Raw genomic sequence first — 18,438 nt, 5'->3', positions numbered from 1 at the left:
CTTTGAATAATTTTTATTAATGCAGAAAATATGGAGTTAGTCTAAGGCTCTAGTGTTTGAATAGTTTTCCTGCACAAAGTAGTCAACCACCACTTACCACTTTTGTTACTATTTAGTATACTTGTCTAATATGTGCCACCATATAAAAAATAATAGTCATGATGCGGAAAAATGTAACATCTTGTCCTATACTGGTTGCCCTGTGTCCAAACCCCAAGGTCTGGGTTTTTTTTTTTTTAGTATTGTCCAATAAATATTAATTCAAATGCAGTAGAGCTTTAGTAATTTACAGTAAAAAAATCCTACTGTCCATAATCCTAATTTGATTCCAGTAAAAAAGATTGCATTAAGTAAATATAGTTTGTGTTAGGAATTCGCCGAGCACTTTAGATATGAGTTGTGTGCAAATTGTGTTTTGGGTAATGATGGGAGCAGTGTTCATGATAACTTCATTGTTATTTATTTACTTACATGTACTACATCATTTAAAATTTATTCAGAAACATTATAACCAAATAAGGTAAAGGTAAAGAATGTTTTATTTCACTAAACAAAGTTAGGGCTAAGAAGCTCTCTCATACTTAACCTAGGGACCAACGGCTTAAAGGTGACTTCTGAACCACCACCAATGGCTCGGCAGGGAGACTGCTTGCAAGGACAGGATCGCTCAACTGTCACCCATGTATGTGTGAATGAATGTCACATTCAAGGTCTAAACTTTTGTAGCATTCACAGGAGGAGATGCTCTGATGTCATGGCTTGTAAAAATGTAAGAGCACACGAATCCAACGCATACCTATTATGTAATCAAATGAAGTATTCACTTGAAAAAACTAAAGATTAATGCAGTTCAGATAGTTTTTTTTTTAGTTCAAACCCTATGTAACGTATTTTTAATACTGCACTCAGATGTATTATGCTAATTGCATCCTACAGTAAATTATGAATTCTTTCATGGTCTTCATAAAATAACAATTATTATGTGCAATATTCTCAGTGCCAAAGAATACATGTTTCCATAAAAACAATTAAAAGTAGGCATAGTAACGGTTTTGTTTATATGCTTCACTTCCCATTTACCTTTATAGTGCATTAGGGCTATATCTTGGCAATGTGTACAAGTTATTGACATCTACCAGGATATTATGGGATCATTTTGAAAGTCTGGATAGTTCAGTATTCTGAAAGAGGTCTAGTTACAATTAATCTGAATTATTGACATTCTACTGTAGTGCAAATAATAGAAAGGTGAACAAATATACAGATAATTAATTGTCATAAATTATTTTTTTTTTTATGTAATGAAATACCATTAAAAACTATAATCTGTTCCTTTAGTCAGGTGTAAAATTCCTGATATCATAAATATCTATTTAAGTTTAAAGCATTGGGTTGGATAAAAAATGAATTAGGAAATGCAATCGAAACAGAAATCTCATCAAATAAACTCTAGACTTAAGAAGATCCTATCATAATGAAAAGATATGAGTAAATTAGAACAAAATATACAATATAATATGTTTGTTTAATTTCTATTATTCCTTTATCCCATCTGTTACTTGTTTCATTAGCCATGCAAATAGGCTATATGTGTAGATTTATTGTCTTACATGCTGTGTATTTTATTTGATCTTTTCTTTATATTAATTTTCATGTGGGAAGTTCGATCAATTTTATAATTGATACATACATGTATACATGTACATATTATATATAAAGTACTTTTTAAATTTATTTTATGTCTATATAACCTGTTTTTCACTTCTAAAATAGTAGAACTGAGCCGATAATAGTGCACTAAATGGTTTCAGGAGTTTGTTATTACCTTACAGGGCTGCCCAAGACGGTCTACTGGACATCCTGAGAGAGACGACAAGGAGAGACTGTAACCTGAAGGACGAGGATGGGATGACTCCTACACTCTGGGCTGCCTTCCATGGACATCTGGAAGCCCTTAGGTTGCTGGTGGGAAGAGGGTAAGTATCATCTCCTTCTTCAGTCAGTTCAACCGTTATGTTAACCCTTACTGTGGGTTAATGTCCATGGACATCAGCTGAGGGAAATAGATGGAGAGATATTTAGAGATAGTTTTGACTACTGTTAAATATTTGCAACTTACAACCTCACTTTTACAGACCATAGAGAGATTTTGACGAAGAACCATAGTGGCAACTTTCTATCTTGTATAGATTGTTGACAGCATTTTATTTGTAAAAATTATGTATTAAAACTTCATGTAGATGAAATTAAAGAGAATAAGCTTCACACTCACTACCTTGGGCAAAATTCACAAAACGAACTAATAAAACTTGTAGGAAAAACAAATGGACCTCATTTGTACAAAATTTGTAGTTGTGGGGAATGGAGTTGGTTATAACCTCATTTATAGGATCGAAGAGGTGAATCAGTTTTTATTTATAACTATAAAATTAAAAAATAACTTTTTACCATATTAATTGTAAAAATGAGAAAATTAAAAAAAACTATGTTTAGTACTCTTTACCATTTGTATTATGCTTATCAGAATTGTATGGTAGAACAAAAATAGCCAATGCTCAAAGAAGACATATTTTTTTCTGAGGTGAGTTGAAATTGACAATATTTCGTAACAGAACAGAGGAAGTAACAGTATTAAATAAGGAAGTACCAGTGGTGTGACATTGAGGTGTGTGACATCTGTCATTTGTCACAGTATGCCAGCCCCCTGCCTGAGTGGCTTATTGCTGGTAATAGTGCTTTCCCCAGCGGACACTACAATACCATCATGAATACTCATCTTGGATCCAATCACCAGACTGGGATCATTGAAAATTTACAAAGAAACTTTCGCTTGTCTATCAGCCAGCTGGCCACTTGGGACAAGTAGTGATTGAAAAAACCCAAACAAAAGACAAAACCAGGTTGAGCAAACTCGCTTTCGTTTACTCCATAGGTAAATAGAAGAGAGAATGGTTGTGGCAAATTTAACAAAATCTTCCATTTCATTTTTCCAAGTTTAGCAATATTGCATAATTTCTACTGAATAGCAATTAAAATTTGTATGAGCTGCTACCTAAGAAATTAAGTTTTTAACTGATTGATTCTAATTTATTTTATAGAGTATTATAACATTTTATCATTAAAACCTAATAAAAACTTCCATTGTGTTATACATGTATCAAAAGACTTAGGTGTACCTACTACTTTATTGAAACAGTAGTAGTTTACTAGTTTGGTGTCTATGATGATTGTTTATTTGTCTCCTCGTGATAGATTACTAAAATTGACATCTTGGCCACATTTTCGCTCTGCCAACTTTAATAACATCACGTTTAACAATGTTTCTAATATTTAGTAAGATATGAAAAGCTGCATAAATTTTAAATAAATTAAATTCAGTCAGCAAACTTTTATTTGAACTATTACTTTTTATTCAAATCTTGTGTGTCATTTCTAATGTAATTGAATTCACTCTATTTAGTTATATTAATAGTCAATACACTAGATCATACTATTTTATCTACAAATGTATCATAGCCTTAGTAAGTCTGTGTCATTCTAATGTAATTAGCTATAAAAAAAATCAATAAACTTTCTTACTCAACCCATATTGTGAATAAAAAAAAATAGATTTATAAAGGTTGCACACTACTAACTTATTGAAATTACCTCATTTTGTAGTATTAATCATTTTTTTAAATACATTATTCAATGGACTAACTAAGAATTTTAATGTATCTTAATGTTTGTATTATTAATGTGATTTTAAACTGTGAATATGAATTACTGATGGCGAGAGAAAAGAAGAGACCTGGATTCTGGCCTATCTGACAATTGCAGGCGCTACTACTAGTATGTTGCCGCGCCTTGTTTCGTAATTCCATTATTGTTTCACTGTTTTCATTGATTTGCGGCCTAATTGTTATGTTTTATAAGATAATTTAAATGACGGTACTGTTTTGATCAATTAAAATTGAGCAAAATTTATGTTTGTAATAAATTCTAATAATTAGGCTCTACAGTGGTTCACTCTGCAGGAATGCCACATTACTGAAAACAAATAACTCCATTGCTAGGATAAACAATTCGCAGGGTTGGTTGTGGGGCGAAGCGCCTGAAATTACCGCGCGGCAACACACTAGTACACAGCTGTGCGCCGGCACGGGCCAGGTCCTTCTTTTCTCTCGCCACCAGTATATAGCTTATTTTATTTTGCTTGTATGATTAATTAGTTAGGAGGTTCCAAGATAGCAGCTGTTACAAATTTGGAATAGAAATGGTTATATATTTCAATTTTGTTATACACCATATGACAGAACAAAATTAAATTTTGGAATGCCCAGGAATTTTCAACAGTATGCGTTTTACGTGGTTTTTTTATATTTCTTGAGGTTTTGAGATAACGGCCATACAAAAAATGTTATGTTTACAAACATAATATATTATTTATTGTAACTAAATCAAATTCTTGTTTTTACAAACAGAGTTATATGCCTACAAAGATTTTTGTCGTGTAAGGCTTTCGTGTAATTTGATGGACTTTCTAAATTTTCAAATTGTTAAGAGTCAGGCTGGAAGGAATATTTTTTATGATATTAACCTGGTGTTTTTTAAACTTTCAATTTTATTTTCATATTTCATACAATATTTACTGTTTATGGTATTTCACTTTAATGCATATTTTATTTTATTTGAAACACTGTAAATATAAGTTTTTATTTTATTATTACTCATATTTAGATTATTTATTTTAGTCAAGTTTATAACAAAGCTCTGTGGACTTTATATAACATTTTTGTGGCAATGTGATATTCGTGTATTTTACCTTACAATAAATATCTATAAGAACATTTATATTTAAATATAAATTTCCATTTCACATCTTAGAATTTGCATTTAAAAAGTGTAATATGTCTTAAAAGCTATATAGAAGTAATAATTTCAACCACAGTAGATGTGTTTTTAACATTTTGAAAATATAACCTTCATTACTAAAGGAGGTAAAACAAAAATAGAAAACAATATATTTTTACATATGACAACACTGTATATATAATATAATAAGTGGTTTTAAACATTGATACCTACACCTTTTCCATATCATACGTGCTCAATATGTTATGTATGATTGCCATTATTAAATTATTAAAAATGCATTTTAGGACAAAATTGTGGTCAGTTGTAGTCATTTGAAGAGTAATAATTACAGGCAAGTGAGGTGTAGTGGGTCCTGTCATTGAACTGGATCTGGCCACGGTCTACTGAACTTCCTGGTACTTTACACACACACACACACACACACCTGCCCCCACTGTATTCTCTCTCATCACTAGTACCTCAGTGCGGGTACTAGGTAATACTAACTGCTTTACAGATATTTAAAAAATTTGTATTTTTCAAAAGTAGTTAATGAATTATACATTTATAGTTAACCTTGAAGTATAGCTTCAAATTTTCAAGACCAAAAAAATGGGGGCTTTTTTAATGGGGCTAGAGTGTTCTCTAGCCCCATTAAAACATTGTATTAAAGCACAAAAATATTGCCAACTTAATACATATTCAAAAATAACAGAAGGGACAATTCAGCTTAAAAACGTGAGACTTTGGACATCAATCTAAGATGTAAACATTGATTTTTGAATTGTCAGTATTACTTGAATTCCTTTGTGAAACTGCATTTCAGATCTGTTCTAACAGGATTATGGATCTCTGTCATCATTAAATGTTATGGTAACAGAAACACAAAGTTCGAGGATTAGAATCTACCCTATCAAATCCGTGGCAGTGAACACACCAAAATAAAATTTGATCTTCAAAAACAAAAACATACCTTAACCCACACCATGTTAGGAAAAGTAAAAACAAAAAATCAGTACACTAAACAGAACAAATTATTTACTCACTTTGCCTGCTTTTAATATTTGACAAATGAAAATATTTGTAACCAGACAGAATAACTATCCTTGAATGGTCATGTTTTTGTTATTAGGATTAATGATGGCAAAGCCTCTTCTTTTGTTATCCCTTCAAATCATTAATCTATCATAAATAAAATTTAAACAAAGAAAAACTAGTTTTTAAAATTGTTTACTTTTCTACCAATCTTTATTTACTAGGCACAGATAATAATTAAGAATAACATAGAAAACTTCAGTTCCTTTCTTAAACCTTACAAGACCAAAAATGGTGTTTATGTGACATACTAGCATTGGCCTGATACAACCACTGGTCTTTAGAGTGTTATTATACATGATTATTGTTCTAGTAGGGACAAAAACACCCCTCTTCATTCATTATACAAAACACGTAACTTTGAAAAACTGTCTGAATATCTGTAATTCATCTAATGATCTTAATACTAATAATAGACCTAAAAGTAGGTCCCAATGATTTACAAATATTTCTTTTTTCATGTTAGTACATGCTATGGTTTAAAAATTAGTACATGATTTTTATCACCCTTTTTAACACTGTAATGTTGCATACTTTATGAGTAATTTTATCAATCCTTACATGAAAACTCGTTTATTACGTTTTTATTATTACCTAACACTAAATAACAAACGCATGGACATGATTAGGGATTTTTTTGGGACTGTATGAAAGTTAGTAACATTTTCTGTGCTACATTGGAGGTTCCAGTAGTTGTGCCGGTAGGCTTCACGCTCGGGTGGTGACCACGGGCCACGCTGTGCTGCACTGTGTGGGTGCTCACTCACCGTGTCATTTACCGCTTGTCCTTCCCCCCACCATGCCATTGACATTGGCAACAGGATGTCCAAACTGTGCTATTGTTTCAGTAGCATTCAAGAATTGTGCCTTTACCAAAGTTGCTTATCCCATTATTAAATTTGGGATATATGTATATATTTACATATAAGGATTTTATGTTCATCGTTCCAAGTATGTTCATTTTAATTGCAAACACTTTGGTCAAAACTGTTTCTGTAAAAATTTTGGAATGATAACTTTAAAAACATTTGATTGAATTGATATGAACTATTGTAGAAACATTAATAAAGTGAACCTACAATTGTGATGCCTTGGAGGTATATCACTTTATATATTTTAGAATAAGAATCTAATGTTGACCTAGTTGGGTGAGATGACAAATTAAGGGTGTTCTTTTTCTAAATCTAAAACTTAATATAAATTTTGAAATGTGAAGCATTTTATATAAGAATTTATATAATTGTGTGGTATCAAATTGAAGATGTCTTTATAAATAATACTTGAAAAATTAACTTCCTACTCATGAATACTATACACTAACAGTATACTCATTAATAAACTATAGGAATACACCAGATCATGTGTTGTGTAACACAAAAAAAAAAAATACTTCAAACAGTTTTCTTCAATCATGCCAGGATAACTTATATCCCCTGTACCCCTTTCCCTGCTGTTTTAAGGAATATATTATAGGTATATCTGACAACATCCTGATCAGATGAGGAACACTGATCTTGCCTGCGATGAAATTTCATCAAGACTTAATTTGTTCATCACGCTGAATGAAAGACTGCATTAACCCTCCATCAGGCGCTTAAAATTAGAAACACCATTAGGCGCTCATGGAGGTTTCCTTCAGGTTAACGAATAATGGATATCATAGTCGTTTAAACTGTTTTTATTTGTTTAAATATTCATACTTTATTACTTAATACTTAAATGGATTTAATTACAATGTAATATATTCATTTTTAGAAGTTAAATAAAAATTACTCTCTTATGTAATGAATTTTTCCAAATAAGAAATTCAAAATCTTAAAAAATGTTATTGTATAGTAACAACATGATTTATTTTAAGGAATAATGCAATTAATTGTAAAAATGTTTAACCTACTGTAATAATATATGGAAATTAACTTAGTTTTTAACTTCTTACAAAAACAACTTACTTCAATTCTTGAGTTATTATACAATGTAATGTCAATTATTACTCTGAAATAAAAATTTATTCTTTACTAAAATTTTTTTTAATACTACACAAAGTTTCAAAACATTTTCCTTCTGGTTATTATAACGACAATGTTCACTCCATAAACAGTACTGAAATGTTCCCTAGCACACGGGTACTGTACTGACAAATCTCTCGTCTTCATTCTCCATTTCACAAAATTCAAATAAAATATATTGTAAAACTTAAAAAAAAACCATCACAGGTCACACATTTAGGCGCACACGGATTATTACTCCATAAAAACTAATTACAATAAGGCGCTCACGGAGATTTCGTCCAAGCACTACAAACACAACATCGGGCGCTCACGGAGAAATCGTCCAGTCTCGCACGGAAGTAGACGTCATACTGACAGATTTTGACAAAGATAAGCGGGAGGCTATTGTTTCGCTTCCCCGAAAGATGCTCGTGAAGTACACTGCGGGAAACGACTGCCAACATCAGAAAAGTAGTACTATTTTTAATAATAAAAAATACACGGAGGAAAACTCATTTAGCGCCCGATGTAGGGTTAATACTCAGCTACATTCCATGAAAGAACATTATTGAACTCGATCCTGCCTATTTAGAAATATATTAATTCAAGTTTAAAGCCTTTGGCTCAATTCGATCTCTTGATATCTCTCTGAGTTATAGACTTCTGTAACGCTCAGCTAAATCCCATCGACGGATGTGCACCATAATCAGATTTGATCTTGCTTATGTATACATAACGTTTCACACTAAATTTCAACAATCTGCACGATCAAATTGAGAGAAGAATTTTGGCAGCCCCCTGAGTGGTAGACAAAATTTCTACTCTGTAGATCAATCCATTCTTAAGATATCTTGTGGAAAGTTAGATAACGCTAAGCCAAACCCCACAGAGGGTCATCATCGTCATCAACCTTGATGTACTCTATAATGTCTATATAATCTATAAATACTTCATGCAACATTTCTAGTCGTTACCTCAATTAGTTTTAAAATACGGCAGCGTGGGCAGACAGACAGAAATACAATTTTTCACCCCCCCCCCCAGGGATAGATTTTGCTAAGTCAAAAAGTACAGTAAATATTAAAAAAAATTGCATTGTACTCCTCAAATTTCCTGCTCTAGAAGTTCTGTCAATAATTTTTAAGAGTTCTGGTCTTGCATGAAGCAATCAAATGTTGTAGACAGGAATACAAATTGCATACCAACATACACTGATGGTCAGGAAACTAACAAATATTTTAATGAAATGAGCTTGAGCTGGGAATGAAATAAAATTAAAATAAATGAACTTTTGAAAGCTCAGACAAATTCTCATGAACATTCCTGTAGTCTCAGACTAGTGACTAAAGAGGAAGTTATTAAACTAATGAACACAATAAAATCTAAGACTGTGGGCTCTGACAGTATATCAATATAGATGATTAAAGTTATAAGTCCATTTGTTATTACAGCTCTAATCTACTTGTCACTCACTCAACATAAATCTCCTGAAAACTGAACCAGCATAGTACAGCCTTTCCTTAAGGTTGCTGCACCAACTAAACTGAAATAACTTAAACCAATTTCTGTCCTGTCAGCGATATCAAAGATCTTAGAAAAAAATATCATTGGTCAAATTATGATTACGTTGAAGAAAATAATTTTCTCCCAATTTACAGTATGAGTTTGGGAAGAATTATAGCACATATACAGCACTTCTAAATTGATTTAGCAATTTGTGTGATGCCAAAGATAAAGGAAATTACAGCGCACTGATTACACTAGATTATTCCCAGAGGCCTTTGATTCGTTATACCATGACATGATGATAGCTAAGACGAAAATTACAGATTCAATGTGACCCGCTTATATTGATCACTTAGATGAACTCGTATCCGGACATTATCACTTCAGGACCTGTTATCAAAGTGCTTATCTAGGTGTTCCTCAGTGAATATCAGAGAGGTAAGTAGCTTCAGAAGACAGTTCTGTGAATTTCCATCCTGAAATAAAATAAAGTGTGAAATCCCCCAGTGTTCTGTTTTGGCACCACTGTTATTAGTGAATTATTTTAACTCTGTGGCAGAGGAGACCCGGAAAAGGCCAACTACCACTATGGCCAGACAGCTCTACATTTGGCAGCAGCCAAAGGTCACCTGTCCTGTGTCACATTTCTGGTGCAGTTTGAGGTGAGCTTATGGGCCCTGGACCGGGACCTGCGCACAGCCCTCCAGGTGGCAGCAGACAGTGGACGGAGGGATGTGGTGGATTACCTGGACAAGGCTATGGCCCGGCAGGAATTGGCCAACAGGTCAGTCTCACTCACATCTATTCATTCAAGTAAATTGAGGAATTCTTTATTTTTTATATACATAAAGTTTTTTGTCATTAAATTATTGTTAATTATGTTCTTATTTTTATATAGGCGTAAACTCTTATTAATGTGGTTTTTGTAACTCTCTCTTCTTTTAAAGTGTAATGTATATTATAATAATGCACTATTTGAACATTTAGTATTTTTTTTCATTAAATTTTTTTAAACTGTTTCAACCTGTAATTCCTACATTGTATGAAGTATTTGATTCTCATGGCAAGATTCACAAATATTACGGTACTGATTTATAAATAAAACATTATAAATGCAGATTACTGTAACATGAACTTTAAAAAATTGTTTTAATTTTCATTATATTTTTTAAATGTAACATTGTCTCAAAAATATTTTGTCTCGTTCAAATTTATATTATCATTTATATTTTGGTAACATACACCTAGAATTTTTAGTTTTTTAATAATTTTATGAATTCCGGCTTGGATGAGGTAGGATAACTGTAAATTATGTATAGTCTGCTTGATAGTTGATCTTGAATACTCTCTCTAGCTCACACTGTTCTTGAGGTAATGCTCAGCATATACAATTAGGAAAAGAAAAATATTGCTAAAAATAAGTAAAAAATACTTGCTATATCATAGAGGTTATTCTTTGAAATAACTTTTGGAATGCTATTGTTGATTGTTTTATACAAAAAATGTTTAGGAGACATGTACGGAGTGAGTAAATAAAATATTTTAGAATTTACCTTTACCTTTTCAGAAATTGATGATAAAGTCCAACTGAACTGAACTATCTATCACAAGGTATAATGAAAAATAACTTGTTTCAAAAATATTATTTACGGGTTGCAGAAAAGAAGTAAAAGCCAAGAAGGAGAAGGCATTGAAAGACGCAGAGAGAAGGAGAAAGAAGTACAATGAGAGGATGAGGAAAGAACAAGACAAGGAGGAGAAGAGACTGAAGAAGGTGGAGAAAGAGATACTAGGAGGGCAGAAGGTAGAGACAGATACACCGATACCCACAGCCACGTGAGTATTGCTGTTAGTTTCCAAATTATATGCATTTTTAAGAGAAAAAAGAAATACAAAATCTTGGGTAGTTTAATATACAATGTTTTTCTAAATTTCAGCATAATATGCAAACCTTGTAATTCTAGTAAACAAATAATTGAGATATTTTCCAACTCACAACAGGCATTCAGCATCATGTATACATGCTTTTATACATAAGTGGCATCACTGCATATAACTTGATGAAATAAACCCAGACATTATCATTCTTAGTGAACACGGGCTAAAAAAGGACCAAATAGAAAACACCAGAGTGCCAAACTATTGCTTAACAACACACTTCAGTCGCAAGACTCACAAGAAAGGAGGCATTGCCATTTTTTTGTTAAAGATGAACTGGAAACAATCAGTACAGGCTACAAATATCAAATAGCCATAGCCAAGAACTGACACTTGAAATGGCAATGATCAAACTAACCATGGGGAAAAGGCAACAGTACATTCTTGGCGTGTATAGAACTCCAGCAGGACGGCTGGAAGAAGCACTGAGTCTACTTTCGGCAGCAATTGAGGAGACAAAAGCAGAAAATCACCCACTTCTAGTAATGGGGGACATTAATGTTGATGGTTTGACAACAACAGGGACAACCAAATGCTAAATAACACTTTAAGCAGCCACAACATCTCAAGACTGCCACTCCCCCCAACCCGGGTCACTCCACGTCTAGCACATCAATAGACTTTATCTGCACGAACCTACACAAGGAACAAACAACCTCAACTGTAATTCATGCCGGAGTCTCAGACCACACTGCTCATCTCTGCGAAAATAAACCACGCAACATCAGTACCAACCCAAAAGAAGACAATCTGCAGAATACTAAATCAAGAAAACCTAAATCTTCTGAAGGTTCAGCTGGAGCAAGAAGACTGGGAAAATGTACTTAACTCGGACTCAGCGGAAATAGCCTACAACAACTTTCTATCAACCATTATCGGAACCATGAACATGATAATGCCCTAGGAAGACGTGAGACAAAAGAAAAGGAAGGCACCAATATATATGGATGAGGAAACCAATCGTCTTAAAGCAACATATCTGACATGGCTCCGAACGTACGAGCTCACAGGTGCACAAACAGATAAAAATGAAATGAGCAAGGCCAAAAAAGAATATGATATCAGGCTAAAATTAAATAAACGGCAAGCAGCAGCAAATCACATAGCTAACTCCGAAAACAAAATCAAAAGCCTTATGGCAGGTTATAAATAGTGAGAGAGGAATCAAATGTTCTAAACTATCCCAACCACGACCTTAACATTGGAGGAGACGTCATCACCAACCCTCTTCAAATAGCTAACCACCTTAATGAATACTTTGCAAATATAGCAGATCACACCCTAAGTCACCAGCCAAGAATAGGAAAACAGACTGCAAGCCAACCCCCAAACCACAAACCACGATTTAACCAGCTGCCCCTCACTAATGAACATGAAGTCGAGGCCATAATAAAGAGTCTTAAACCTAAAACCTCAGCAGGGATTGATGAAATTTCAGCAAGAATGCTAAAACACTGCAGTAAACCACTGATACAACCTCTAGTTAAAATAATAAACCTATCCCTTGCTCATGGCCATTTTTCCATCAGCCCTTAAACAAAGTAAAAGTATACCCAAAGCTCAAAGGTGGAAGCCACACACAGCCACTAACTACAGGCCCATTTCTCTGATCCCAACATGCTCTAAGGTGATTGAGAAAGTAGTTCTGAAAAGACTAATAGACCACTGTGAGCTACACCACCTCTTAACAGACAATCAACACGGCTTTATTAAAGGAAAGGTCCACAACATCGGCCATTATTAAACTTGCGGAATTTATCATCGACAACCTAGAAGAGAAAAACATAGTCACAAGTATCATGCTGGACTTCAGCAAGGCATTTGACTGCCTGGGCACGAGCTGATCCTCTACAAACTCGAACAACTTGGAATTAAAGGACATGCTAAAGAGTGGTTCAAGAGCTACCTGGAGGGGAGAAGCCAGACAGTTGAGATTCAATGCAGACACAAAAATCTCTCACAAACACTGAGATCAAACCCCCTGCCTGTCAAGAGAGGCGTGCCTCAGGGCTCAGTGCTCGGACCAGTCCTATTTCATCCTCATGACTAATGACATGCCGCAGTACTTAGGACACATACTGTGCGCCACTGATGTACGCCGACGACACAACACTTTTAATGTCTGAGTCAACACCTAACAATATGGCAGTCAACTCCTATACTGCACTAAACTTAGCATACCAATACTGCCACGAAAACGATCTGGTTGTCAACACTGAAAAGACCAAAACAACTGGCTTTTGGAAGGAGACGAGAGGACGTTCCCGCACTGCCTGATGTATCAATGGAAAGCCAAACCAAATTCCTCGGGATGACCATTGATAACAACCCTATCATGGAACAATCACCTTGACACACTCTCAAAAAAAACTGAACACATGTTTTATACATCTTAAAAAGAGTAAAAAGTGCCAGTGATGACGCAACTACAAGGATCGCCTACTATGCTCTGATCGAGTCACACCTGAGATCGGTCTCGTGGTCTGGGGAGGCACAACACAGCAGGAAACGTAAAAAGAATCCTACTGTTACAGAAAGAGCAGTCAGAATTATGTCAGGTCTCGGTCCAAGGGAAAGCTGCAGAGACGCCTTCATTCATGAAGGTGTCTTAACGATCATTAGCCTTTACATTAGAGAGGTCATAATGCATGCTGTCAAAGAGGAGTTACAACGAGGCCACAACCTTCAAAACTATAACACGCGCCAAGCTTTAAACTTCCACCTGCCACAACACCGCACTGCTCTGTTTACGAGGAAACCATCCTACATTGGCAGGAGACTATTCAACCACCTTCCGGAGGACATAAAAAATGCTACAAGGAAATACATTGAAGACCAAACTAACCAGATGGCTGGCCGGCCGACCATTCTACTCCATGGATGAGTTCATGAACTGGAAAGAAGAAGAACAGGATGGCAGATAAAGAACCAACTTTGTAAAACTTGACGCCATTGCAATTCTTGATGTTTTGTTAATAAAGAGTTTGTCTATTGTCTATTGTCTATATGTTCATGATTGTTATGCCACTTGTGACAGAGTAAATATCTCTGATCTCTTTTAACACTTTTACAATTACATAAGTTTTCCCCATGTGCTGCACTTTCATCACTTATTTTATTCTTCTGTACTAAATCTAAATAATACTGAAAGTACAATGAAGCACACAGTGACACAGTCTAAAACTTGTTAAACATCGCTTTTTTAACCAAAACCTTAAAAACATGTTTCCCACCATTTTATAACCAGCAGGTTTTAAGGTCTTTTTTATAAGCTGCAGAAGGTTCACAAGTACGCCTGCAGCACATGACTTGTGCATCTGTAGCAGTGAACTTGTTAAACTAATATAGCTGCAAGGAAGAAAAACTAATCTACACATCAATACCAATTTTGTCAGGTTTTATTTTAATTTGCCTCATTTATATTTTTTTGTAAATGATTCTCCCAGTCAAGTCTGTAGATAGATAGCTGATGGTTGCTACCGCTGACAGCCGCGGCACTGTCTTGTGAGTTGTACTTTTGTTTCTCTACAAGATCTATCTTTTTTAGTGTGTGTTCTATTTGATTTATTGGCTGAGTGTTAGCAAAGCTTATCACTCGAGAAGGACTGGAAACATTTCATTTCTGTATGAACTTTCATTTCTATAAAGGCAACTTGGAATTTGGTGAGGCGTATATCACTCCACAGAATTCGGCTGTGTAATATAGTAACACAATGTAGCCTAATTATCTGAATGAAATAAGTTATTAAAAGTTACAAAATTAAAAAATAAGTTTGAAATTTTGAATTCAACCTCAGCGAAACCTGTTATGCTACATGTGATGAGGTGTACTCACTTGTATTTTTCAGTTTGTTTGATTTTCATGCATAGAGTAGGTTCCAAAACTTCATCAGATATATGAGAAAATATCATAACTCTTATTTATTGATACATCTAGTGTCTGAAGCTATTATGGACACTTATTAAAGTTTGAGTTGTGATTACTTATAACGAACATGGGTTTTTTAAAGCACTAAAGGATTTATGAGAAGGTATCCAAAAATAACTGAACTGAAGAGTGCATTGTTATTTGTAGGGGTTTTTAAAATTCTCCTGGGAGTTTTATAAAATAAATTTGTAGATCAGTTTTGTAGATTAATATATGAGCATAGAATTTTGTTTCCTTTACAGATATTTTGGTTCTGCCTTTGATGTCATCATGGTAAATTTAAAAAAAAGTGTATTTGAAACTTGGTTTTCTATTTCAGCTAGCTTCCTAAATGTAACAGGCATTTTAAGAGGATGCTTTGACCCACTCAAGCATCCTCAAGATTTCAGTAGTTGGGAACTCGCCTCTCCCTCCTCCAGAAGACTCCTAACAAGCTGAGGTGGAATAACAAGACATGTGAGGTGGAATGTGAACACTATAATTTTCTTTTTTTATGTTTGCAGGATTTTATTCAAATTATAGAGCTAAATTGTCTGTGGGTTTTGTAGGGTTCGCAAGCCTATAAGCGTGGAGACAGGAGTGCCAACTTTCACACAGATTGTGGGTGGAACTATCAACAAGAAACCAGCCAACGCTGGGGGTGTCAAGAAGATTCTGGATAGGAAACTGAAAAACGGTTCCCACAACCACCCAATACATGTCGAACAAAAGGTGAATATAATAAGAGAGTTGAAAACTTAGTAGTGTGTCACATTCTGCAACCTTGCTTGGATCTGTAAACAGTAATGACAAAATTGTTAAAAACTTAAAATACCTGTGCTAACAAAATTCAGATACTTCATGTAAAAGGATTTATGAAAACTAAGTGTTCTCTCAAGTGTTGGTTTTTGTTAATACATTTTTATTAAAATATGTCACTACAACTCACAAATTGTTTATCCATTTCATTAATAGACACCTTTCTAAATCTATTAAATGAAATTTCAGATTACAGACCTACTTTGACAATGCAAAACTACATTTTCCAATTTTGAAAACAATCAGGTTATTTAGTCCTTATTTTAAATTAATTTGACTTAAGTATTTGTTTACAAATAGACAGTTTCTGCAAAGTTTAAATCTTGCCCTGTTAGTGTAAGCCTGTACGTTTATCAAAGTCCTTAACGAATGAATTATATGCATGAAGTAAGTGAAATGATGAGGTAATTTCATCAGTGCTAGATTTGTAGGTCAATGTCATGATGTATCTCACTGGTAGATACAAGGTTAAGGTTGCATCAAACAATAAATTGCTGTAATTATTTACACTACACTATTATTGTCCAGTCTTGACATGGTTTCTGGCCAGTGATTTCCGTGATTAAAGACATTACAAGCAACAAGTCCTTGCTTATATCTGCCTTGGGTTCTGTAGAAAATTTCTTTTGGAGTAAGATGTTGGTCCTCATTAAAACAATCTTAATTTCATAACAACATTCACTATTTTGTTATCCTTAAAAAAATATTTGTGTAATTCAAAAAAGGTAATCCAAAAGCCCTGACGTCGTAGTCGATAGTGTGGTCTTTTATGTAAAAAAAGAACATTAAAGAAACTTGGTTATCCCAATGGATTAAATCAAATTACAGTAATCTAATTTTTTAAGATTATCAATTGTATAAAACATGCACAAAACTTATAGAATTTGTCTATTTTAGCAATTTTTAATCTCAATGGCATACCAGATCTTATTGTTGATGTAAGCAAGAAAATAAAATAAAAAACATAAAACTAAATGAAATTCATTGTGAAGAAAACCTACCTTATACATTTACAAAAGCAAAGAAATACAGTATTTGTAATGGTGCCTCTGCTGCGGCCCAGCCAATGTGGAGCATCAAAATACTCTTTCTTCTCTTATAAACAACCAGGATTATTCCTTTCCATACCTATTACTTTACTATTGTTTCTGTACACGATTTGAGTCAGTTTGAATGAATTTATATTTAACTCAGAACCAAGTTTAAATCTTGTTGAGATATAAGCGTAAACTATGCATAGTTTAATAGTTGTGTGGAATTTCATTAAACCCTTTGCACACTGGCATACCTTCTTCACAAATATCAGGTATTTTTATGATATGAGTTCATATCTGTTGCATTTAACCCTTAAACGAGGCATACAGGAATATCTGTATTCACTTGTTTTAGTTCATTGTGGACATTATAATCCACAAAAGTGCTGAGAATGTGTATAAATGCATTAATGTATTGATTTATGAATCTTGAGAACCAAAAATAAATCTATAACCAGTGATATTCTTTTGGCGGGCCAGATTAAACTCACCCGCCAGTACCAGTAGAACTTTTTTTTTAAATATCCTTTTTTTATTACTATTTCTTCTTCCAAGAAACAGAAAACTAATTTAACTTTGGGAAAAGCGTAATTAAATATAAATCTAAAAATGCAAGCTAATTGTATACAGGCCAAATTTTATTCAGTGCTCTACGGGTTAAGATTATCAGTTTATAAAAATATTCATATTCATTGAAATTGTCTACCTCCAGTATAGCCTTTCATCAGTGAATACCACTTGTTCCTGCATTTACAAAAGGGCTAAGTAATCAGTATTATGATGATCATAAATTGTCCAATCTGCTACTTTCACTTGATATATTTCCATACAAAAATGAAAAATAAAATTAGTCAGTTATAAGTGCATTAGAATTGATGGAAGTTTTGTTGGAAATAAGAATAAGATACATACTTACATGGGAAAATAAATTAAAAATAACTGTTGTGGTTTATTTTATTAAAACATTACTTCATTTTGAAAAAATACTTTTATTTATTTAATAGTTTTCAAATATGAAACAGTTTATACATCTAGTGCTTTTAATACTAAATACTGCATTAAATGCAGTATTTAGTATTAAATTTTAATACATCCGTGTGTGATAGTGGGTCTCTTTTCCTGGATTGTTAACAGTAATACTCATTTAGTGATTTAAACTAATTATTTTCTTGTCTATGTTTACAGAGTGATAGTGATTCAGGGAGATCTGTAAGAGCCAGAGCTGACTCCCAGATCATCTTTGTCAACTCTTATGATGCACAGAATGGAGGTCAGTTAAAGCCACTTCTCACTTTGTTATTTAGCTTTATTTTTA

General features: G+C 33.6%; 1 protein-coding gene across 1 annotated transcript in view; it reads left to right on the top strand.

The window, feature by feature from the left end:
• Positions 1-18,438, top strand: part of LOC124354537 (Usher syndrome type-1G protein) — a 43,520-nt gene that overhangs the window by 9,013 nt on the left and 16,069 nt on the right. Inside the window, exons 2-6 of the mRNA XM_046805070.1 lie at positions 1,833-1,976; positions 9,985-10,209; positions 11,085-11,261; positions 15,840-16,002; positions 18,309-18,393. Coding sequence (XP_046661026.1) covers positions 1,833-1,976; positions 9,985-10,209; positions 11,085-11,261; positions 15,840-16,002; positions 18,309-18,393 — 794 coding nt within the window. The remainder of the gene's footprint in view (positions 1-1,832; positions 1,977-9,984; positions 10,210-11,084; positions 11,262-15,839; positions 16,003-18,308; positions 18,394-18,438) is intronic.

The sequence above is a fragment of the Homalodisca vitripennis genome, chromosome 2 (genome assembly GCF_021130785.1).
Source record: "Homalodisca vitripennis isolate AUS2020 chromosome 2, UT_GWSS_2.1, whole genome shotgun sequence".
In the NCBI taxonomy this organism is placed as follows: domain Eukaryota; kingdom Metazoa; phylum Arthropoda; class Insecta; order Hemiptera; family Cicadellidae; genus Homalodisca; species Homalodisca vitripennis.
This window is presented reverse-complemented; position numbering and strand designations above follow the sequence as displayed.